Source organism: Procambarus clarkii, chromosome 54 (assembly GCF_040958095.1).
Source record: "Procambarus clarkii isolate CNS0578487 chromosome 54, FALCON_Pclarkii_2.0, whole genome shotgun sequence".
In the NCBI taxonomy this organism is placed as follows: domain Eukaryota; kingdom Metazoa; phylum Arthropoda; class Malacostraca; order Decapoda; family Cambaridae; genus Procambarus; species Procambarus clarkii.
This window is the reverse complement of record NC_091203.1, coordinates 12,594,723-12,621,006: the sequence shown is the minus strand read 5'-3', so window position 1 is coordinate 12,621,006 and position 26,284 is coordinate 12,594,723. Positions and strand designations below refer to the sequence as shown.

At 44.7% G+C, this 26,284-nt stretch overlaps 1 protein-coding gene across 5 annotated transcripts in view; it reads left to right on the top strand.

Moving 5' to 3' along the window:
• Nucleotides 1-26,284, top strand: part of LOC123771293 (serine protease svh-1) — a 199,357-nt gene that overhangs the window by 81,554 nt on the left and 91,519 nt on the right. For 3 of the 5 annotated variants that reach the window (XM_045763773.2, XM_045763774.2, XM_069305111.1), the window contains one exon: nt 8,100-8,154. In XM_045763773.2, coding sequence (XP_045619729.1) covers nt 8,100-8,154 — 55 coding nt within the window. The remainder of the gene's footprint in view (nt 1-8,099; nt 8,155-26,284) is intronic. The other 2 variants (XM_069305112.1, XM_045763776.2) reach the window with 1 other exon arrangement.

Sequence of the window (26,284 nt, the reverse complement as noted above, 5' to 3'; positions counted from 1 at the left end):
CTTTTACTTGCACCCGATTGCAAAGGAATACTGTAAACACACACATACCTCAGCCAGGCAATTAACCCATCAATTGCCTGCTCTCATTAAGTACTGAAAATTCCCCTGAATAATCCTAGAGGTCCCTTAAACCCTCAACACAGTTCCTGGGGCAATAATATCGTATAAACTGATAACAACACTGCACAAACCTGCAACACAATGATGCCGTCAGCATACCCCACATGCTAATGACATCATTAGGCAATCAGTCAGCAATCACACCTACTGACTTACCACACAACACAGTACATAAACATGCAAATGAACACATGGAAATGGCATTCACATAATCAAAGAAAATTATATCACCAAGTAGTGTGCAACTACCTACACAGACTTCAGGGGTCCCCACTGACATCCCTGCCTACCTCTAATGATTATAATTTTACGGTACTCTATGGCATTAATCCAGCCTGAACGATTATATAGAATCGACAGGCTGGATCACTTATATGGTAAATCTCTACACTGACTGGTTACATACTCTAGTCAGTCTACACACTTATATAAATATATATATATATATATATATATATATATATATATATATATATATATATATATATATATATATATATATATATATATATATATAACTACTTGTGTGGTACCATGTACAACATCCATCTCCAGGTACATCCCAACCAGTCACCTGGACGACAGTACAGACAGCTGTCTCTCAGCTGCTTCCTCACTGTAACAACTTTTATTGTACTCACGGCTCCTTAAATCCTCAACAATCCTTTCCCTGGTCACTACCTCTCTGGCTGTAAACACCTAGCTCGCTCCTCGTGCGTCGACAAGATGTGGCCCTAGGCTGTCCCGGGAAAGTGGCCAAGGCATGTGGCCACAGCGCCCCTCCCAAGCTGAGAGAAGGGGGTTGGGTGGCCTGGGGTAGCCGGCGCGCGGGTGGCCTGGGGTAGCCGGCGCGCGGGTGGCCTGGGTGGGTGGCCTCCACCCGCAGGCGCGCGCGCACATGGGTGCCGCCCACAGGAGTACCCTCACGGCTGGGGAATCACAACCTCATCAGACTAGAGCCTGCCTGGCTCAACACTGTGGTGACAATGGCCGGCGGCGTCCCCATACTGACGCAGCCTGGCGGAATGCAAAGTCCAACATGGGCCTGTAATATCATATACACGTACACTGCCCAACATCAATTGTCCATTGCCACTAGACAGGATACCTCTCCCCACCTGTTACACCATGAGGCTCTGCCAGCCTGCTTCATGCGTTCACACAGTCAACTGTCTCTTAGCTTTTTACTGTTTCTTCCGTAAATCCCTGGCCCCAATTCACTTAATTGGGCCTTGCCACAACCCCTGATGGCAGGAGTGCCACCAATCGAGTAATGTGGACGACAGAAGCGATTAACAGGGGGTGGAGGTGGCTGGCATGCCACCTCCACCAAACACGCCTTCCTTCCCTGGCCGCCCAATTCAAACTGCCGATTTGGCGGGCTAAGGGAACTCAAAATGCCCATCTCTCCTTACTACCATGCCTAGACCAATCAGCTCTAAGCCGGCACTGTTCCCTCATGCCGCTCCCAATCACAGCTGTTCGCGCCAAAACTCAGCTAGGAGCAGAGATGCCTAAACCAATCACAGATGGCCTCGCCGTGCGGCGTCCCGTGACGTCACAAGGAGGGTGAGGCCTACGAGTGGCGTCATGTCTCCCATGTGGGGGGGGGGGGGGGGGAGACAGCGCTCACCCCACTGTCCCTCCCCTCCCCCTGTAAAATCGTTGGGAGAGTCAAGTACCTCCCTACACCACTCCACTCCACCTATTTCACAGAAACAGGAAAATCTCTGTAATTCTCTCTACAGAGCAATCACAGACTTCTAACTACTCTCAAATGATAGTTCGTAACACAAGCTTTCATTCAACACCCAACAAGCATATGTTATTTTGAAAGCTTCAGTTTCTAGTGTCTAGCCTAATCTAGAAACTTGGAAAACTAGCTGAGGGATCTAGATCCCTCACACTGAATCTCATATGTCGTTCATCTACTGGAAGCGAAATGTGGGTACAGTGCAAGGATTTCAGGTAATTTATCCATGGTAATAAGATAGGTTTCCATATCATACAGAGTGAGCTTGGTTCTCGACTCTCAATAGAGTGATTCAGGGTTCGAAATCCGGGAGAGACAGATATGGTTAGACGCTTTTCATATCACCTAATGCATCTGTTGACCTAGAAGTAAGTAGGTATCAAGGAGTTAGTCAGCTTCTTGTGGGGTTGCATCCTGAGCAAGGTAATAATTCGACCTTGAGGAAGGAGCTTGATATAAGCCTAACGTATATGAATACACTCTGGGTGTCTGTCTCCCTCACAATGAATAATATGGCCGTACAGGTCAATATATCTCCTTCCAACCACCTTCGTGTCATCCAATCTTAGTCTACCTCCCCGCCTGAAATAATAGCGGCTATCTTAGTACCCTGATACTACTAACCTTATGTTTCAGTCAGAAACGTAAGCTTAATCCTTCTCCCTTTTACTTCCCATCGGGTAAGAAGGCAGTAGTCCTTCCCCAAGCCTCCCCTCAGTTCTTGTTACTGCATCTCCCCCTCGTCTCGTTGACAGAGCCTTCTGGCCTCGCTGTAGGAGTTCCCGTCGCCCTTGTTCCTATCTCTTGCTGCCTTTGATCTGGAGCAGGTTGTCGTTTCTGCCTCTACTCAGCCGGACGCCCTTGACTAACTCTCCTCTGGCATCATCTTCCTCACCGGACCTTGTCGGATCACCCACACTCCTTACCACAACTGTCCATACTCCTTACCACAACTCTCACGATGGAACCATTTCTAATGAATTTTACATATGCTAGCCAACCTTGATTTCGCTAATACTGGTCCTGACGTTCGCTAGTTTTGTGCATTTTCCTTTGCCTCATTTTGTTGTTGTTTTATCATAGCTGCTCTATAATATGCATGTTCTTCAATGGATTATTCGTTTCTTTAGGGAGGGGGGGGGGCAGCTTTCATGAACTGCAAATTTTGATTTCACAGTTTTTGCTGCTTTGCCTCCTGGAGCCAGTGCTTGGAGCACGTCCTAGTTAACTCTGAGGTTATTCATTTCATTCTCCCTTCCAAATACTTATGATAACCCAAACTCTACTGCTGCCTTGATGCAGAACGATGTTTCTTTTGTTCCCTTTCTTTTTCAGTCTAAAGCTCACTTCACTGCGGCTCGTATTTTTGTGAATAAATTGTAAGATTCTGTTCCATTTATCTCCGATTTCTGTTTCCGATCATAAACAGCTTTTAGACTCACCGCAGGAGCCTGTGCTTCGTTTAGGTGATTTTAACTGTCAACGCGCCCTCTGGTGCTATGTCCTTTAAAAAACAGATGCCGTCATTTTGAGCCTTTAATCCTTTCTTCACACCTGTCTCTCCTCATTTCCGGCGAGCTGACTCACGCGCTGGTATTCATTTCTGCATTAATCTTTCACTTTGGTCTACTTTCATTTATAGAGACCTGGCGTGAAGAGTCACTGAAAACCCACCCTAACTGTGACCATTTCATATCCTTGTTTACCACTTTTCCACCCATCCTCCTCCACTCTCTCTCTTCCCGTCGGCGGCGGTTTAAGGTGAACAGAGATCTTTTCACTCTCCATGCTGTTCTTGCCTGCCTGTCTAATATCTCTCTTTCCCTCACTCCTTTCCTCTTTGTATTACACCTTATTATGCTTTCCACTTTGTGGAAAGAGGAAGCTTTCCGTCCATGGTTACTGTCCATAGCAACCACCCATGGTAACCGCGGGTTTTTACTATGGAGAGTAACCATGGATGTTAATCACGGACGGTTACCAAAGACAGTTACCATGGACAGTAAATTTAGGCACGTCATGAGAGATTGCGCTTGTGTGTCTTCATCTTGGATTACACTGGTGTAATTACACTGGTCTGTCATAGGTCACAGCCATCATCACTTATTGTCATTCTTCGCTGTCAAGTGACCAAACCATCTAAGAACCGCTGCTGCACACGCGTAAAGACAGCCAGAGCAGGCTGCTTGGGGTAGTTCAACACACCTGAGCAATCTTCCTCGCAGTGCGTGACGACCAACAGGCCCGGAGTTCCCAGGTATAACAACGGTTAGTGTTAGTGGTCCAGACAACGGTTAGTGTTAGTGGTCCAGATAACGGCTAGTGTTAGTGGTCCAGACAACGGCTAGTGTTAGTGGTCCAGACAACGGCTAGTGTTAGTGGTCCAGACAACGGCTAGTGTTAGTGGTCCAGACAACGGCTAGTGTTAGTGGTCCAGACAACAGCTAGTGTTAGTGGTCCAGACAGGGCCAAAGGATAATCGCCTCCTGCTCTGCACCATCATGTTCATCTAGAGCAAGAAGCAGAAAGATTAGTAAATCTATTTGCATCAAGAGCCAGTTCCACTCAACGTCCTCAAGAAACTCTGACTCACCAACAAAGACTTCAAGTAGCAAGATGGACAAAAAACAGACGATGATTTAGCCTTCCCTGACAAACTAGACTAATCTTTCAATGTGAAAGAACTCAGAAGAGGTACAAAGAAAACTAAAAACACAGCTCCAGGTGAGAACAAAATCACTTACAGCATGCTGGCCAGGCTAGGAGAAAAGGGTTAAGAAGCCTTCTTGAATCTCATCAACAGAGTATGGGTGACAAGCACTCGACTACTCTCTTGGAACAGTGCAATTATAGTTTCCATTCCAAAACCCAAAGACCCAGGAAATCCAAGACCCCTCTCATTAAGCTTTCTGGCCAAAACTTCGGAAAGAATGAATCTTAATCGGATTGACTGGAAAGACAGTTCTCTGCACCAAAATATGTTTTCTTACAAAAAAGGTGTTGTAACCACAGAAAGCCTTACCGCCCTCATGCATCAAATTAGTGACAAACAAGGAATCCTTATTTTTCTAGACCTAGAAAAAGCCTTCGAACTAGCCAATGATCCAGCTACATTGTGCTGCCTCGTGAATAAGGAATTCAAAGGACACGCTCTTGCCTTTGCCAAAGAAAGCCTGCTTAACCGCGAAGCTAAAGTCAAATTAAAAGGAAAAACATCCTCCTCCTCAAAGAGGCTGGAAAATGGGACTTCGCAGATTGGAATACTAAGCCTCTTCCTCTTCAACTGTTTCATGGAACAATTCATGAAGCTCTAGTTGCCAAAAGCCAAACTGCCTAACTTTGCAAATGACTTTGTGGTTATCATCAATGGCAAAGGCGCCAGGAACCATGCACAAAAATGCCTAGACATCATCAGCAGGGAAGCGGAACGCATTGCAGTGAAAATAAACAGCAATAAAACCAAAGTAATGACCGTTAGAATGAGATCTCAAGACATTAGACTCGAATACAAGGACACGAAATAGAGTGGGTTACCTCTTTTCAAAATATTGGAGTCATAATAGACAGCCAATTGAAATTCACTCAAGAAATTGAATATCTTCGGCAACGTTGTAGAGCCAGAAACTGAGCTTTGCGGTCTTTGACAAGTCTTAGAGATTATGCATCTCTATCATTACTCAAAATGTACTACGTTCAAGCAGTTAGGTCACTCATTGACTATGCTGCTCCTGCTCTTACATCCCTCAATGATAACCAATGGTAGAAACTGGAAATGTCTCAAAATGATGCCCTCAGAACAATGCTGGGAGCATTGAACCAAATTACCAGCCTTAGAAAACAGGATCAAACAAAGAATAACAACAATAACAGCAAAACTTGTTGGAACCACTGCCAGACTGTCAATCAAAGACAACATATACAGATCACTTCATAGAAACCTTCACTATAGAACAATTGCATGGACAGATAATCTGCTCAAGATTCTAGAGAAAGTGGACTTGAAATGGACCATTAAAAACAAAGGGGAAGATAGACCATATCAACACTTGCGGCAGCCTCCTCCGTGGGAAGAATCTAGTCTAAATATAGTTATTGAATGATTACCAGTTAAAAAATCAGCATATGACTCACAGAGGCTCAAAGCAGATATCTTCACAAATAGGTCAGTTGATCAAAAAAGAGGTTCTGCTGAGGCAGCAATTTATACTAACAACCTTACTCACTTAAATAAGGTTGAAATTTACTGAATAGTTGGTGCTCAACATTGCAAATAGAATAAAATGCCTTGAAGAAGGCCATAAATTATACAATTGAGAATAATTTACATGATGTCATCATTCATACCAACTCTATATCTTCTTCCAGGCATTGTTACCCACCCAGCACATATATAATGTGCAACTCATCACAGAAATCCTACATATAGGAAAAGAAGCACACAATTTTGGGCTTTCAATCATCCTAAATTCGATATCAAGTCACACTGGCATAGATGGTAATGAAAGGGCAGACTCAATAGCAGAAACTGCCACTGCTTTACCTGTCGTACAGGTCAAAATACCTCCAAGTTTTTCACAGATTAAGGAACAAATAAAGAGGAAAATACTCCCAACTATCAAAAGTCTCCACAGAGCCAAAGTAGTGGAAGGAAGATCCGCTGCAATGTAGAACAAACTAGCCGCTGGGTACTACTCTTTCAAGCCTAGTAAAAAGATATCCAGATACATTGCAGTAGCTATACACAGACTCAGACTTGGATACAATTGCTGCTGGGAGGTAATAAACTCAAAAGCTAAAGAGTGTCATATCTGTGGAACAGATGCAGTGGCGCCACTATTGCACTACTTACTGGAATGTGAAGCAACATAAGCCCTATGTAGCAACTCAACATTAATCCAACGACAGCAGTTGCATTTTATGCAAATTCTACAGCGACTACAATAATTAGAAAAACAGTTGAAGAATTGGACACACTAGTGAGCACTGTGCATCTACATCCACCACCGAGATAATGTTATTAAAACAAGACTAAAATCAGTGCGCTAAAACAGAAGCAAAAAATAAATAGCGAAAAGGAGAAAACCCCAACTCTATTTATAACTTTGACCCCATATATCACAGTAACAAGGTTATTGCGAATAACCGAACTCAGTTACTGGCTCACCATAGCCCGTGTTACATGGACATTTTGATCTGAGTAGCTAAATCTTAAACAACAACAACAGTGATTCAGTCAGATGACTTACTGGTACGATATTCTTCACTCCATGTCTGTAGGGGCCGCCTTGCTCATTGCATATGTTGTAAGGGGAATTGGGTGACGCTGTCCCCATTAAATCCTGCTTTCTGTTTTTCTAAATGAAGATTATAAATACTTAGAATATAAGTTTAATAAGTTTAATTAAATTATGCCACTACCTTCATGCACATGCAATATAAACAAAGTGTATTCATGACAATCATTTGGAGCTAATGGAATGACTCGAATCTGTATTCTGGTTCATCCCAGAGATCTGCTCTAACCGACCCGGCCACGATAGTACAAAAACCGACCAACCCGGAACTCTACTGAATTCACTGGGAGGTTCTATAACCCAAACCGGAGCCCAACCAGGGTTTTACAGTGCACATGACCACTCTCTGTCCTATAGGAATGGCGTTCCCACTCTTACGCATCACTCAGATCACGATGATCACACAGATTTTGTGATCTGGGTGAGGCGTAAGAGTGGGAACACCACAAACCCATAGAACCCGACTCGACCAGAGTGGGGTCGACCCGACCACACCCTGGCCACAGGCCAGAGTGTGGTCGGGTCGACTGTAAAACTCTGGTTGGGTTCTGGTTTGGGGCTTTCAGGACCTCCCAATGAATTTAGAAGAGTTGCGGGTTGGTCGGTTGTTGTTCCATCGTGGTCGAGTAGGTGAGGGCAGGTGTCTTGAATGAACCAGAACGCAGGTTCGAGTCACACCATTGCTTCAAAATGATTTTCATTGATATATCACGCCATTGTGATTTCATTGTGAAAGTGTATTCATACTTAAAAGCTCATACAGTGTGTTACGAACATACTGTATGATCTATACATCAATACTCTATTATAAATTATTACTGGTGTGCCAATCAGACAGCCATGTATCTCGGTACACATGGTCACCGAAGACCTGAAGGACCGCACCTAACACATGTGTTCTCACGTGAACTAACAACTAACACTTTCCACAGCAGCGGTGGTGATGATGCTCCTGGCGGGTGCGTCTCCACCGGCCTGGTCTTCACAGTAAGTACCCTGGTATCAAGCAAGCACTTCGTCACTGTTGATATACTAATAGCAGTTTTTTATTTTTATTATGTTTATATATACAATAGTAAAGTGCGCAAGGCGTACACGAGAGGTTTAATATACGACGGAAATAGAAAAATTAAACATTATCATGTCACTTTAGTATTAGTATCAAATTACACATAGGTTGACTGTTCCTCGGGGCATATCCTGAATTCACCTGAGGGCCCCCATCTATCTCCTGGCCACGACATGGACAGGAAGCCTGCGGTTTGTCAAAAATCCCCCATTTTTCCTTTGAATTTGTTCCAACTGTATTTTGAACTGCAGTAATGTCTTGGCATTTACGGCTTCGTCTGATAGGCAGTTCTATGGGTTTGATAAAAATAACAACAATAATAATAATTCAATGTGTCGGGGGACAGGCAGACATGCAAACATGTCAGGCGTATGTTGAAGTCCTCCCCAGAGTTGAATTACTGGCCCTCACCAGGAAGCAATCACACAACAGGCTATTAACTCCTGGGTAATTATTTACTGTTTGATGAGCAAGTGATAGGAATAGGATAGGATGAGTGATAGGAAACGACCCCAACCATTTCCGTCCAGCCCGGGATTTGAACACGAGTGTTGTCTTACATTATGGCTTGTATAAATTGAAGCTCAATAAATTAGTCTTGTGGCTAAACCCACTCATGGAAAAGGCTTCGGGAGTCAACCCCGAGGAAAAATCCGGAGTCGGAGTCCCTAAGGCAGTTTGCAGCTGTTTACAGCTACATTCTGGCAATTCCAGCGACGACACTGGTGCCAAGCGTATCGGCGCCTGCCCTTCTCTTGGATCATATTGGTGGCGTGGAGAGGGTGGATCTGCTGCATGAGCAACAGCCAGTTCTTCATAATTATTGCCCAGGCCTGTGCCCTGGAGAGGACACTCCAGCAGATGGCTCAACACGGGAAGCGACAGTTACCGGTGATAAGCCTACCACTCAATTGGCATAGAGTGAGGCGCCAGGGGTTGCTTCCATCAGTGGGAGAAATCATCCGATTTCATAGGACAGCTACCAACCGCCTCAACCTGGGCAGCCCCCAGCCAATAAGGTGCTGTCCCGTCACGATCTGCCTGCTCCACTGGGTGCGTGGGGCTTAAGCCACAATCCAATAAGCGGATCGTTAACCATGCACCAGGCAAAAGAAAACGAACACAGAACCACCCAGCTCTCAAACTGGGCACGTTGAATGTAAGATCCATGACACCAGGTCTCTCGGAATATCTACTTGAAGTGAACGACGCCCACGAGACAGCTGTTATCAATGATGAACTACGCAGGCTCCAGATGGACATAGTCGCCCTGTAGGAGATACGTCTGCCTGCATCCGGCAGCATACGGGAGAAGGACTTTACCTTCTTCTGGCAGGGCAAACTACCAGAAGAGGTAAGGGAGCATGGCATTGGCTTTGAAATCAGGAACAGACTGTTAGGGTCCATAGTACTGCCCATGGAGGGATCTGTAAGGATAATCAAACTTCAGTTTCATACAACAGCAGGAATGGTCAGCCTCTTCAACGTCTATGCACCAACACTGACCTCCTCTACCGAATCGAAGGAGGAGTTTTATGATGACCTCGGCCTAACTTTCAGAGACATACCTCAACAAGAGCCAGTCTTCCTCCTGGGAAACTTTAATGCAAGATTTGGTTCTGATCACAGCTCTTGGCCTTCCTGCCTGGGCCAGTTTGGATTGGGGAAGATGAATGAGATTGGGCAGCGCCTCCTGGAGTTCAGCTGTCGTCATGATCTCTGCATCACTAATTCTTTTTTTCGACACCAGCCCCCAGCACAACGTTTCCTGGAGACACCCCTGGTCTAAGTATTGACACTAACTCGACCTAGTGCTTATGGGGCGTAGCAATCTGAGAAGCGTCAAACTGGCCCGCAGCTTCCAGAGCGCAGATTGTGACACCGACCACTCTCTCATCGTTTGCAGAGTAAAGTTCCAGTCCCAGAAAAACCACAGAGCAAAGAAGGAGGGAGGACCACACATTAACGTAAACAAGATCCGTGATCTTCACAAGGTGGAGGAATTCACTGATGTGCTGATAAATGCCCTTCCTGTACCACCCTGCGATAGCACAAGTGAGAGGTGGTCACATCTCAGGGGCACTATTTTCAACACAGCCATGTCCACCTTCGGAAAGAGGCAGAACAAGTCAGCAGATTGGTTCGAAGCCAATGCAGAGGAACTGTTACTCCTCGTAGAGGAAAAGAGACGAGCTCTCTCATCCTACAAGAACCTGCCCTCAGAAAGAAACCTACAGGCCCTCCGTACTGCCTGCAGTAGAGTTCAACAAACTGCGAGGCGTTGTGCTAACGATTAATGGGTCCGACTCTGTTCCAGCATCCAGACTGCGGCCACTGTCGGCAACATAAGAGGCATGTACAAAGGGATCAAACAGGCAACAGGCCATACACAAAACTGGACAGCTCCTCTAAAGTCAGCCACTGGAGAGATCATTAAAGTCCGTGATCAACAGATGAATCGCTGGGTGAACATTACTCCAAACTCTACTCCAGAGAGAACTTGGTCAGCGTAGAGGCTTTGGATGCAATCGAATGCCTGCCCATCATGGAAGAACTTGATCTTGAACCAACTGTGGAAGAAGTTGAGAAAGCAGTGGATTCACTTTCCTCAGGGAAGGCCCCAGGAGACGACGGGATTCCACCTGAAGTTCTCAAGTGCGCTCATGGAACACTTAAATCTGAGCTTCATGCCCTTTCTCCAACTTATTGAGTATTTTAAAAGTTTCTATGAGATCCACCCTCTCATGTCTGGTTTGCAGGAATGTTAGTCCTGTTAGTTAGGCCTCAACGTTTGCTGGTAAGAAAGTCTATTTAATTCTGGCATGATTTTTATCGTTCTTCTTTGTACTTTATACCAAGGCATATGTGTTCTTCTGAAGATGAGGTCTCCATGCTTGGATTCAGTCATTCAATAACATCTTTCGTTCTCTCAGATCATTGGTTCGTTTGACTCTTCTTTGAGGGTTGGTTGGCTTTTCGTACTGCAGCTCCCAATTATTGGGCAACTTTCAATGACTGGTGTATTCTGACTCCTAGGTTCTTTCCTTCATGAATTTGTTTCATAGTAGTGATGTGCAGTGCTGTACCCTACATGCAACGTCTTGCATTTTCAATATTAATTAAAGAGCATTTGCCAGTATTCTATTTGTGAAGTTATATTGACCTACTAGAAAAGCCTTAATATAATTTTCGCTTCCTATTTAAACTTAGTTTCGTCTGCAAGTTTGATAATGTGATTTGTAATATTTTCATCTATGTCATTGATGTAGATGACAAAAGGGGTTGGCACCAAGAAGGAACCTTGCGGTACTCACTTAACACATTTTTCAATTCAGAATCATTTTCAATTAGGACTACCCATTGATTTTTTGTTTTAACCATTGTTTTATCATTTCTAGAACTCTACCATTTATTACATGTGCATGTAATTTCCTTGCCAGCCTTTCGTGCACTATTTTATCAAAAGCTTTAGAGAAGTACATGTATATTATGTCTAATGGAATTCCTTTGAATAGCTGATTATCCTTACAATTTTTTTTAGCAGGTTAGTAAGGTAGGATTTATTTTTAACAAAACCATGATACATTGAATTTACTACGTTGAGCAATGTGAGAAGGTGAATGATTCCCTGCCTTAGGCGTCTCTATAAGCTTGCAGATGTATGAGGGAAGGGTCGATCCATGGGTTTTCTCATGAGTTCTTTCTGCTTCTTTTGAAGATAGGGATAACATTTGTATATTTCCAGCCTGTGTTATACACACAAATATCTTAGGTTTTGTGTATTTCTGAGAGTTTTCCTTCTGTGGTCGAGATCTGCGGTGGTTACGCGCACCAAGTTCTATTGATGCATCCCTAACCTCCCGACCTGGGAAATGTTTACGTTCTTATCTTCGCTTATTAACTTTCTTGTCTTATCATCAAAATTTGTTGATATTTTCCCGATAACTCTCATAGAAGATATCATTTGACTACCAGTGGGGGTTATAAGCTGACAATCTCTCACGGGTTTTAAGATGACCTGTCGGGAAGTTATCTGCTGACTATCACTTAAATGTTATCAGCTGACCCTAGCTGGTATCCTGACCCTGGCACTAATATTCCCTAGGGAATATCAATTTAATGTTGGGTGTGTTCAGCTGACCACTTTCAGAGGTAATCCTTCATTTGTTACCAGCTAACCATCACTAGTGGGTTATCAGCTGACCTTCACAAGTGGGTTATCAGCTGACCTTCACTAGTGGGTTACCAGCTAACCATCACTAGTGGGTTATCAGCTGACCTTCACTAGTGGGTTATCAGCTGACCTTCACTAGTGGGTTACCAGCTAACCATCACTAGTGGGTTATCAGCTGACCTTCACAAGTGGGTTATCAGCTGACCTTCACTAGTGGGTTATCAGCTGACCTTCACTAGTGGGTTATCAGCTGACCTACCCACGGGCGTTATCAGCTGACCAACCCACGGGGGTTATCAGCTGACCAACCCACGGGGGTTATCAGCTGACCAACCCACGGGGGTTATCAGCTGACCAACCCACGGGGGTTATCAGCTGACCAACCCACGGGGGTTATCAGCTGACCAACCCACGGGGGTTATCAGCTGACCAACCCACGGACGTTATCAGCTGACCTACCCACGGGCGTTATCAGCTGACCAACCCACGGGGGTTATCAGCTGACCAACCCACGGGGGTTATCAGCTGACCTACCCACGGGCGTTATCAGCCGACCAACCCACGGGCTTATCAGCTGACCTACGCACGGGGGTTATCAGCTGACCAACCCACGGGGGTTATCAGCTGACCAACCCACGGGCGTTATCAGCTGACCAACCCACGGGCTTATCAGCTGACTATCCCGATGAGTTTATCAGGTAATCATCTCTCGCGGGATTTCAGCTGACTATCCCTCGGGGCTTATCAGCTGATCATCCGTCTTGGTCATCCACACTCCACCATAATACTCACACACCCTCCACTAAAATTCGCAAATCATCGAGGCTATCAGCCGGCCATGACTTGGGGGTTATCAACTGACAATCCCTCTGGGGTTATCAGCTGTCAATCCTTCCGGGGTTATCAGCTGTCAATCCTTCTGGGGCTATCAGCTGACGATTCTTAAGAGGTTATCACCTAGCAATGCCTCTGGGGTTATCAGCTGACAATCCTTAAGGGGTTATCACCTGACAATCCCTCTGGGGTTGTGACCTGACAATCCTTAAGAGGTTATCACCTGACAATCCCTCTGTGGTTATTAACTGATCATCCCGTTGAGGTTATCGGCTGGTCATCCCGTTGAGGTTATCGGCTGGTCATCCCGTTGAGGTTATCGGCTGGTCATCCCGTTGAGGTTATCGGCTGGTCATCCCGTTGAGGTTATCGGCTGATCATCCCGTTGGGGTTATCAGCTGATCATCCCGTTGAGGTTATCGGCTGATCATCCCGTTGAGGTTATCGGCTGGTCATCCCGTTGAGGTTATCGGCTGATCATCCCGTTGGGGTTATCAGCTGATCATCCCGTTGGGGTTATCAGCTGATCATCCCGTTGGGATCATCAGCCGATCATCCCGTTGAGGTTATCGGCTGATCATCCCGTTGGGGTTATCAGCTGATCATCCCTGTTCAGGTTATCGGCTGGTCATCCCGTTGAGGTTATCGGCTGATCATCCCGTTGGGGTTATCAGCTGATCATCCCGTTGGGATAATCAGCTGATCATCCTGTTGGGGTTATCAACTGATCATCATTCGGGGGTTATCAGCTGACCATTATTCGGGGGTTATCAGCCGACCACCATTCGAGGGTTATCAGCTGACGATCGCCTGTCTCGGAACGGTTTCCAAAATCGTGAAGTCTCCGCCAGGAACAGGTGCCTGTCCTGCTCCACCTTAGTCTGAGGCCTTGATTATGTCCCTTTGCTTCTCTTCTCGTGTTCCTGTCCTTTCTTCCCAGCCTTCTGCTGTCTGTCCTGAGATGGTTCGCCTGGTGTTTTCAGACTTCTTCGTTCTTCTGTGTCATAAATAAGCGGCGTGAGGCCGTACGCCCCATCATTCTCCTTCGCCCTTCACTCCCTGTTTTGACCCTTCCCGGACACTGACCGGTCAGGCCTATGACCTCCCTAGATTTTCTTCCTCCCCTGTGATTATGGAGAACATTGTGCAATTAATTGAGCCTAATACTCCGTCCCCCCCTCTACAGAATGGTACAAAGACCTTGACCCAGACATCTTCCCGGACCTCGTCCTAGTGTTTCCTCACGCTGACCTCGTTCCTTGATGTTGCTGATGTCACCCTTCCTCTGTCTGATGTTTTCCTTGCTGCAAAGGCCGCTGCTTTTTCTGTCCATCGTAAATCCCACTTGTCAAAGAGTACGAAGGTGCCATATTCTCCCACAACGGACCTGACCTGTCCGCCTGAGCTCTCCATACCTTGACATTTTCGATCAATTCTGCTGTACAAACTTCCTGCCCCCCCCCCCTAACCTCGATTTCTAGGAGGTAATTCTTGATCAACTCTAGTATTTTGTTTGTTCTTATTTCGTGCCTCCTGTTTATTTATTTTTTTTTTTTTTCACAATTATCAATTAAATATACACAGTTTTAATCAAATTTTAATGACCTGAATCTTTTATTATCTGAGTTTCCGTTGTTTTGTGTACGTCTCTAGGAGGCAAATTTTGCCGCGCGTCCTGGTCTCCTCAGTGGCCATGCCTTTGTTATCCTCACCACCTTTTCTAGTACTACTGGCTCTAATGCTCTTATAACCTGGAATGAGGTTCCCTTTTTTACCTTGCTTTTCAATCAAAATCCAATCCACTCACAAGTATTTTCGTGAATAAGTGGTTTACCATTGGTCCACTTCATCTGAATTATTTTTATGGATACATAATCTCAGTATTATGTGGTTTATAGAACATCATTGTTGCCACTTTCTCTCTCAATTTGGTTTTGGCAAATGTCACAACGCAACCTGGTGGGTTTTGAGAGGTATCGTTCTGCCTTTACGACTATTGCGTCGCTTGTACCGGTTCCTTTTTTTAATTTGGATGGTACAACTCTTTAGCCAAACTGCATTCTTCGGCGTTCGTGGCACTCTCCTTGTTATCCTTCAGAGCTTCCTCTTTAGTCGTGGCTCGGAACCGTTTTCTCTATCGCACTGTTTCTCACCTTTAGCAAATGTTTCTCATCCTTAGCTAGGTTGCACCTAGCCGGAGCTGTTTCTCAACAGCTCTGGCTAGGTTGCATGTTGGCTACAGAGGCTTAACTCATGGGCATTTACTTGAAGAACGCCCTGCTCTGAACTATCCAAACTAAATTGTCCTTCTTACAGTTGTTCACCTCCTTGTTGAATCTCCTGATTTTCAGGATGATCGTCGGTGTTGCATTCCCAATGTCATGTATTTCTCGTTAAGATCCCTTGGTGAATCCCATACCATTGACGCTGCCATTATATATATTTTTGCTCTAGTGTTGGCATAACAAGAAAGGTGTCAAATATTCTCCCTGGCTTGGCTTCATTTGATAATTACTTCCTCGTGTTCCCAAACCAGGAAGCGGGAAGCATCTCTGACTATGTCGTGTTGTGGATACATGCGATCAACTCACGTGCACTTGTGACACCAAGACATGCACCACACTCTATAAACTGCATTGTTTTCCTAACAGTCGTACACCTCCTCGTTGAATGTTTCCGTCTTGATAATTGGAAATTTTGATTTTCCACTTTTTTTTTATCACACGCCTCTCGATAAAACCCTGTCTTGATTTGATTCCTTTGACATCACTCATCTCAACTTTTTGTTTTTACCCTGGAAAATGCCGTCTTTTTATTATACATTCCAGAACAAAAAATTGTGTTATTAAGGTCGGTCACAACATGGAAGTGCCTTTTCAGAAGATGAGTTGAGCTCATAACAATGATGAACTTTATAGAACTGTGCCAAAGATTGTTTCAATTAAATTCCTTGATAATTATATATGTTTTCTCATAAACCTCTAATAGGATCCGGAAATCTGGAATATATCCATCAGACAATATGCCTAAACGATTTACTGTAAACAACTTTCTCTATTCGACCTAAATGAAATTGCTTTTTTTTCAAAACTGTAGAGAGCACTGAATTTTGTTCAACGTAAGCGGTTGTTTAGAATAACTGAACATTAGTTATCAGTAAAATAAACAGTATAGTGCCTGGTGAGCGGACCCCAGCGGGAAAAGGCATGGGAACCCACCATGAAGACCTGCAAGTGGCCATCATAGAGGATTCCCAAGCACACCTTCATGGTCCAGAGACGTAGCGACAAAACCATTTAATTTTTTTTCTCTTTTATTTATAAAACACATAAATACAATATAAAAACAGTTACCAAAGCACTATTACACAGTGAGTTGGATAGCACACACATGGCTCATAAGAAAATTGAAACAATCAACACAAAACAGGTGATTAAACTACCCATCCCTCAGCACAGAAGGAAAATTACAGTAATGACGAATAAAGGCGTATGATGGGGAACATAAATGAACACAACACAAGGGAAAAACATATATCTATCCACCTAACCATGTACAAAACCCATAAAACACTTGAAAATATTAGTAGCATTTTACCCAATGAAAACATCCCCAAAACGTCCCACTAAACAACACACCTAAGGCATACAGACCAAAAGGCCGGACACATAATACAAAAACAAAGACCCATGACAAAAAATGCATAAAAGAAAGAAAAGCAATATACAAAAATGACAGTAATAAAGTAACAATGTAAAACAGCGTAAACGAATACAAAGCAAATTTCTCAGTTTTAAAGCATACAGTTCAGTTACAACACGCAACAGCCAACACAAACATATATATACACATACATATATATATATACATACACATACACATATAGTTTTGTTTTCCTTTTCCATATAAAGTCATTAAATAAATATACATTCAAACCCTAGCAAATACAGAGCTAACACACACCACCCAAACCTAGGACACGAATAGTATAAAGGTAACAGAAGAAATGCACAAATGAGAAGGTACCCACTCAAGGAAAACAGAACACATGATTTGTCAATGGCCACATATGTACTATGGCAGGGCATAAGAAATAGGACCTAAGAATCCAAAATGAAACACACATTACACTCCGAACCCGGAGAAAGCATGAATAAAACCATTAGATAAAACAAGTTAACTATATAACAAAGTCCCCCCAACCGGAAACAATGTAACAGGGGGGAGGGGGGGGGGGTGTCACAGCACCCCTTAAAATACACATATACACACTAGTACCTGTACCACCCAGAAACTGGGAAAACAGGGAAACTCAACATAGGGACAGGTCATGTAAGGAATCCAGGAAACCACACCTCAAACAAACTCATACACACCCAAACTATCTCAAATCATAGCACCACAAACATCCGTATGGTACCCCAGCCACAATACCATCATAGTGCTATGCAGTGACACACACAGTGCCGTCCCACAAACCCATCACAAGAAGAAAGGAAGACATACTGACAACAGGTCATGTCGCGCACAAACCCAGCACACACACACACTCGCACAAATGGAGATTAATCCCACAGCTAAACATTACACATGGACAGCCTGCCAACAACCAACGTCAAAACAAAACGGAACCCAGAACACTAAACAGCCGCCACCTGAAGAGTATAGTACAATCAAACCCACAAAACGAAAGCAAACTGCAATCCCATTCCCCCCCCCCCCCAACAAAAAATGTCATATACTACCCATAACGCACACAAGTATCAGTAAAATGGTCCCCCAACCCCTCCCCAAGCAACCAACGTAATTCCCATTTCGAGTAACGTAACCGAACTTCCAAAAACCCCAACATTCTATCCACTGTATACCTTCCCGCCTCCCAACCCACACACAATAAAGATAATCCGATAGAACCAAAAGCACAGTATTGCGGACCCTCCTACAAGGAGCCTGAACATCAAACATCAATAAACGTAAAGGGGAAATACGATACACTGACCCGCAAAAACGCACAAGCGTCCTAATCAACCAATCCACCAACCCCGCCCGACCTGGGCACAAATAAAACACATGAAACGCAGTCTCCAGCCCTCCACAAAGGTCACACCCAGCACTATCCTTAATCCCCAACCTCAGCAGCCGCTTGTTAGTCGCAAGCGACTCATGTAAATACCGGTACAGGAATTCCCTCTGCGACGGAGCTAGAAACTTCAAATGGAGCGAATGCCACACCACCATCCAATCAAAAAGAGGAAACGAGTCTTCCACAGCAGGGGCGACAAAAGGACGCAATTCCTCATACACTCTCCGACACGTAAAAAACAAGAACCCCTCCACACGACAAAGCCTCCGGAGGACATCAATCGCACAAGTATAAAAGGGAGGCGATAGAAACGCCATCTCTCTACACAAGGGTAACCTCAACAGAGAATTTACACGCATCGTACAATAGTATAACCCCAGAGAGAACACACCGTCCCCCTCCAAGAGCCCCTTCCTAAACGAGACAAAAAATATCGCCAACGCCTTATAGTATACATCGAACAATCCAATCCTGCCTCGCAATTTTGGCAAACAAAGCGTAGACCGACGTATCGGACAATACCTCCCACCCCACAAGTATCGAAAAACCCCCTTATTAATGGCCAATGCAAACTGCCGACTCAACGGAAAGGTATGAGCCATGTACCAAACTTTGGACAGAACCTTGCAGTTAAGTAGCAGCCCCCTCTGAAACAAAGTCAACCTCCTCCCATACAAACATGAAATTGAACCCAAAACTCTTCTAGAGACTGCCTCCCAATTCACCTGCAAGGACATCGCATACGTTTTACACCACCGGATGCCAAGAGTCTGAATCGAGTCCACAACCGGGAGCCAAAAAAACCACCCCACGAAGGCCGAGAAGCCTAGGCACCAAGCCCCATCATACAAGATTTCTCTCGATTTAGCACTGCCCCCGTCGCCCGATGAAACCGAGCCAGTATATCCTGCACTACAAGAACTGACTCCTCTGTAGAGACAAACACAGTCGTGTCGTCCGCATACCCTACAACGGGTACCAGCAAACCATTCGGGAGACGTGGCGGCACAAGAGAATGATGGGACCGCAAAGCCATATACAGAGGTTCCTGAAACAGAATAAACAGGATCATAGAAAGGGGGCAACCCTGCCGGACCGACCTCCCAAGGAAAAAGGGGGCACTCAATACCCCGTTAATACAAACACTACTCTTGCATCCCCTATACAGCATTCTGACCCAAGAGACAAACTGCGGCCCAACCCCAACCCTCTCCATCACCTGAAACACAAAACTCATATCCACCCTATCAAAAGCCTTGGACCAATCTAAATTTACCATGGCCGATGGAACAACATTATCCGAAAGATAATAAATCATATCCCTCATCAAATTATTGCAGTAGACAGTTGACCTACCCGGAACACCACAAAACTGCCCCGGTGAAATACACTTCCCCAAAACCAACCGAAGCCTATTCGCCAGTACCTTGGAAAGAATTTTATAATCCTGGTTCAGGAGAGACAATGGTCTCCAATTTGTGAGCAGCTACACATCCCCAGATTTCGGCAGGAAACGAATAATACCAAAAGACTGTGACCCACTAATAACACCATGCCTCAGGCTATACCGCACCACCTCTGAGAAGTCCGACCCAATCACCCCCCATAAACACTTATAGAATTCCGCCGGCAACCCATCAGACCCAGGCGCCTTCCCATTCGCTAACCCCCGAACCACCTCCCAAATCTCCCTATCCGTAAACTCTCTCAGTAATGGCACATTGTCCTCAACAGACAACGCATTCTGGCAAAAACTAAGAAAATGCTCACAATCCGCCGACATACACTCTACCTTCCCATACAAACCCTCCAACTCTTCCCGAACATAACACACCAACCCATCAGTATTAGTGAGGACCGTTCCATCTACCCTGCGAATACCAGTCATAACGGTAGAGTACCTAGGGGACTTAACCTTACCCAATAAGTGGGCAGAGACATTCTCACCCTCTACACGCTCAGATGTCAATAGATGGATATGGATACCCTGAGCCACTTCCTCCCGCAACCCATTTATCCGTCTCTTCAGCAACACAATCTCATCATACCTATCCAAACCCTGGTCCATGAGCCCATAAAGCTGATGCAATCGAGCTTGCATCAAATTCAAAAGACCATACCGTTCCGCTGCAAGACGCTTCGAGAAACGAACAAAGAAACGTTTGCACTCCACCTTACACCAGTCCCAACAATCTAGCATAGACACAAAATCAACTTTCCGCAGCACTAGAACTTTCCGCAGCACTAGCGCTCTCCACATCACACCAAATTCCTCCACCACCAACAGGTATCTAAGCAAACCACAATTTAGCTTCCACCAACCCCTACCCAACCGCACCTGATCATTGACAACAACGCCCATCACCACCATACTATGGTTCGAAAAACAGACCGGAACAGTGGCCCAAGAGCGGACCTGACCATAAGATTTGCGCACATACATGCGATCAAGGCGAGAGCCATAATCCCTACTAACAAAGGTATAGGCCGGGACACCACCCGCCAGGAAACAGGTATCATGGAAGTGCATACATTGCAACGTCCTAACTAAAGCAGGAGAGACAGACGCCTGAGCACGAGTGCTACAGTCCCGAACTGAGATTACACAATTAAAGTCACCACCAAAAATCATCCTTCTCGTGTCATTCCGTAAAAAATAAAGCAAACCATCCGAGAACAACAACTCCCTCTCAGCTCGCCTATGCGTTCCTGAGGGCGCATACACATTCAGCAAGGGAATCACGGAACCCATAAACGACACATGCGCCAAAATCACATTACCACAGTCATCCATTTCCGAACTCACTATCCCCATGCTCGCCCTCTTTGCCAACAAAATCATCGTGCCACCCTTTGATAACACAGGAGGGTTCAGCAACACCTCTAAATAATCCAACAACACCAACAATCCAGTTTATAATCCAACAGTCGGTCCATACACTTAACATTATGCTCCTGAATAAATATAACATCCAACTTGTGATAGTGGGCCACCAACACAAGCTGACGTTGCTTCAAACGGCAATTCAGCCCATTAACGTTCAATGTCGTACATTTCATCCACACATCCATTGAGAAAAAATTAACAGAGAAGACCACATTCACACAACACTACCACTACATCCCAGGGTAGCATCGCACCCAACAGAAGAGCCCTCAACCCCATCTCCCAAAACTACTGGAGTGGGAGCCACTTCGGCAAGCTTACCCAGAGAACTTTTCTGGAGCTTTACCACCAAATCTCCCCCCTTTCACAATATCCCACCAATCCACATTCTGTATACCACCTGGTGGTGGATCACTCCCGCGAATTATAGGGACTCCAGTATCCATCACAGACACGCCCCCACCAGAAGGCAAAATATCCAAGTCGGACGGAACCATAGGATCACACCGCACAGCCGTCAGGGAAGGGGGGGGGGGGGGGGAGGGGGGTGCCGTCTTCCAACCTCCTCCGTGCATCTAGGATATTCTGAAGAGAACCTCCAAATTTCCGCCGCTTCATACTGTGCTGCCCAGCGCCAACAGGCAACAGGCAATCTGCCTCACGTCGTCCAGAACCGCGACTAGGAGCATGTACATCCTCCATATGCACCTCCGCCACCACCTCAGTTGTTCGAGCAGCAGACCGAGCCATATCAACACCATCACTGATTACTTGCTGCGGGTTCCGATGCACACCAAACTACTCAGCATTGGAGCACCCATCCACCAATGAAATGCCCACCACTGCATCTACCACCTCACCAGAGCAGGGAGGCACCACAGCACACTCGCCTTCGGAGCTGGTCTGCACGGGCACGCACGGGCTTGTAGGGAGATCGACATTCCCACTAGACCTTTCAGGAGACGCTACAGCAGTACGGACGTCATCCTCACCAGGAGATACCACTGAAGCAGCACTCTTGGGACCCAGATTTGCACCATCCACCACTGCATCCGGTCCCATACAAGGGGCACTGCTCAAAACTGATAGATCTTCTTGCTCGTGCAAAGGAGGAAAATCATTTTCATTGAACAGATTAACCCGGTCATCCATCCTGGTGGTGCAGGCAGCATCCATCCTGGTGGTGCAGGCAGCATCCATCCTGGTGGTGCAGGCAGCATCCATCCTGGTGGTGCAGGCAGCATCCATCCTGGTGGTGCAGGCAGCAGCCACATGGCCAACATGACCACACTTGAAACATGTCCGAGTTTGTCCCCGGTAGAAGAAGCCGACCGTATAGCCAGCAATCGAAAGTGAGGAAGGCACATTCCCACGAAGGACCATTTTTGCCGTCCTGTAACCATTCATGAGTCCTTTGACGGCTTCAGACGTGTGCCTACACACACGAATAAAGTCGACACGCCCATACCTGGCAAGCGCCCGACGGAGAAGATCCTCTGACATTTCAATTGGAGCATTTTTAATCGATATGTACGTATACTCCACACTCAAATTCGCGACCCTCACAGAGCTTCTACCGTTGCTCAGCTGCACCTCCCGATCCTCATACTGTTCAATAAACTGCCTGAACAAGCAATTCTCGGCGAACTTCACCACCACTCTGTCCTCGCTAATGATCTGCAAACCAACAAGATCTTCCACCTTCACTTTCATAACATCAAACAGCGTATTGCTGATGACTCCAATGTCCACTTTACAGGTAAACGTCAGGCCTGCCAACTCCTTCCTCCGCAGTGGCGGCACGTAAGTCCCCATACTGAGACGAGTATGTAGTCACCCCGCAGTGGCAAACGATCACTCGCCAGGGCAACCGAGAAGCGTCCAATGAAAACACCAGCAGAGAGACCTCAGAAACGTCCGACCTGGATGGTGGTTCGACCACGACTCTCAAAGCCATTTAATAGCACTTAACTGGACGCACTTAATAACTCCTATAATAACTGTTTTTCTTTTTTTACTGTTAATAGGTTTTCAGACATATTTTGTAATTTTTTTTTATTATTTTGGATCTTGATGGTCCACTTTGTTGTTCACATCAGTATTACGTAGCCGGCTGATAAGTGTTTAACTCACTTGTTGCTTCTAGAAAAGTTATGTCCACCGTATTTTACAACTTTTGCGATGGTAAACCTCAGTAGTAATCTAATTTGATATCTAACTGATTTGTAGATAATGTTCAAGTATTTATCATACCTTTATTAACTATAGTGACATTTCCATTCACAGCATGTAAATATTTGCCCTCAAGGTTCATTTTTTCCATTAGTTCATTGTAACATGTTCTGTTTGTTACATGGTAATGAGTGTAATGAATGTCTAATTTTGGAACCATTAAAAATCTTTCTGAAATTCATAAAAGTTCTTATAGTATAGTCGTGTTGAAACTTATTGATTAGTATTAGAATTGTGTCGTTTAGCGTGTATGGAGATGAGCGAGCTGTGTTGTATGATTTACCATTGTTGGGAAGAGGAAGCCGTTTAAGCTTATCCAGGTCCTCCTAGACCAGCTACAGGCCTTTCCCAATTTGAAGCGTAATTCCCAAGTACCTATTTACTTCTAGGAAAATAAGAGTCCAGCGGAAGGAAACGTGCCCAAATGTTTCTGTCCTGCCATGTGATACGGGCCCAGATCTGTTCAGCTTTGACCCGATTGCGCTGATTAAAGTTCACGTTTATCTCAGCGAATAAGACAAAGTTTACTTAGTTTTGTTTCAATATTTGCAATATCTTTGTCTATAGGTTTAGATAAATTACCTAGTTTAATAAGGTTGATTTAAATATTTATATTACTAGTTGAAATTTAGTGAAGAAAGTTTTAAAGCCTTAGTGTTAAAAATAACAAGTTTCTAAAAGAACAAAATAAGGTTATTCCCCGCTTGGAAATAATATTTTTTTTTTTAAGAGGATGGTCTGGAAAACCCTCACGATCCTTGAGTTGGGTTTTAACCAGTTGTCATCCCACTGCCAAGGACATTGGTGATTATATTAGTCGATATTCTCTTGCCTCAGAAGCAATGCACTGTCCAAACTGTTTAAGTCATCGGTTGGATGACTGCTTCTGACATTACTGAGCATGACTTGCAGAGAGGGCGTAAGTAAGCCGTCAACATATTAACACATCAGCTGTCCATAGCACATTTGAAATGACTGGCAGAGAGAAATAACGAGCTACCGAGGAATATGCTGATTACAGGATGGACAGAATCTAATTTTCCAATGAAATCGATGAATATAATTCCTGTTGCCAGGGACAGGAAGACTTGTATCGAGGTCCACTCTACGTCGAAATACTGACCTTTCCCAGAATGCAACCCTCAGCAGTTGTCTAACTCCCGCGTACCAAGTGCTGCTGGATGAACGGAGACATCGGGTAACAGCAAACGTGTGCAACAATATCTGTGTTGCCAGGGATCCTCGAGTGCGAGTCGTAAACGTAGACTACTATGTCCAGCCTCAGTACATTGGTTGAGTCATGCTGTGTTCTCTTTCAAATAATTATCAACGTTGAAAGGCTGACAGTCATAAAAGCAGTGTCTTTTATGACTGTCTTTTATCGCCTAACAACACCAGGCGGGAAATTTTTCGCGATGTTCTGATTTGAATTATCGCACGTTCTCGAGTCCGAGCTTCGATATGGTTATCCCTAACCAAACCCCTTGTCTAATCCATCTTACATTTAATGTGTTATTAATATATTCTTGAACTAGGAGAGTGTAAGGTACGGATGCAGCACTAAACTACAGGATGTAAGCTAATAACAGAGTGCTCTCACGCTGATGTGGAGGTCTCCGTTCCCTGCATGTTCACTTATGCCGCCGCCACATCAACACTTTAACACGTAAGGACCAACTACGTGACGTGTGAAAACTTCTCGCATCGTATCATGAGGAGGCAGGTGCTGCTCGGTGTCTTCATCGGTCTAAAATTGACATATTCCCGTTTCAGGCATTGTGCTCGTCTTGCAGGGAATATACAGAAAAGCCTTAAGTGATCCAGTAATCTGACTGGCCAAGAGGAACGGTGAGAGCCCATTGGAAAAAATATTTTAAAAAGTTAAAAAACTTTGTTGTTACTAGAGAAAAATGTGAAAACTGAGGATACTGATGGCATACGGATCTTATAAAAAGAAAAAAGAAAAAACATATTTTTTATCTGAAATTATACACTCATACATGCATACACACATAAATGTATACATATATAAATATATGTATACATTTATTCATTATCGTGATACCGTCTCAGTATAGTGAGATGAAGGGTTATCATCTCGTAGAAAAAAGGGGAATGAAATAGTAAATGAACATTGTAGGTATTATATAATAAGCCTGACTCCAATATATATTTAGCATTACAGATAAACGGGCACCACCACCCACCGCAGGAGTCACGAACTCCGCTGCTCCATTCACTGCTTGTCATGAATTGTCATGTACATTATATAAACATATTCTGTTACTCAGTCCTAAACTCCCTCCCCTCATACGCCTAGTCTTGTACCTCACCATACCCGTTGCATTGTTCACACTCATCAAAACCACCTCACACTCAACATGTTGGCTCACATTCTCCTCGGCTCCCTTAACTCCTCCTGCCCTCTAGTAAATTCGAATATCCACAATTGACCAGTCTACCTATGATCTAGCAATTGAATAGCCCCAAACTATCCCAACAAGCACTTCTCATTCTTGCAATTAAATTGTTTTCTTACGCTTTCAATCATCAATGCTTCTCAAATTATTCATGTATTTGGTACTCTAGGAATTACAGTTGGTATGTTGCACAGACTAATCAAAAGTCCCCCTATACACTTCCAACGCATTTTAATGCATGTCACTATTGAAAGCCCTGCGTGTTCTCTTTTGAAGTCTTTTCCTTCATGTGCTCAACCATTTGGACTGTACAATAAGCGACAGTCTCGCTTCATGCAGGTCGGTGTTCAATCCTTGATCGTACAAGTGGTTGGGTACTTTTTCTTTACTTCATCCTATCTCAAATCCTTATCCTCAT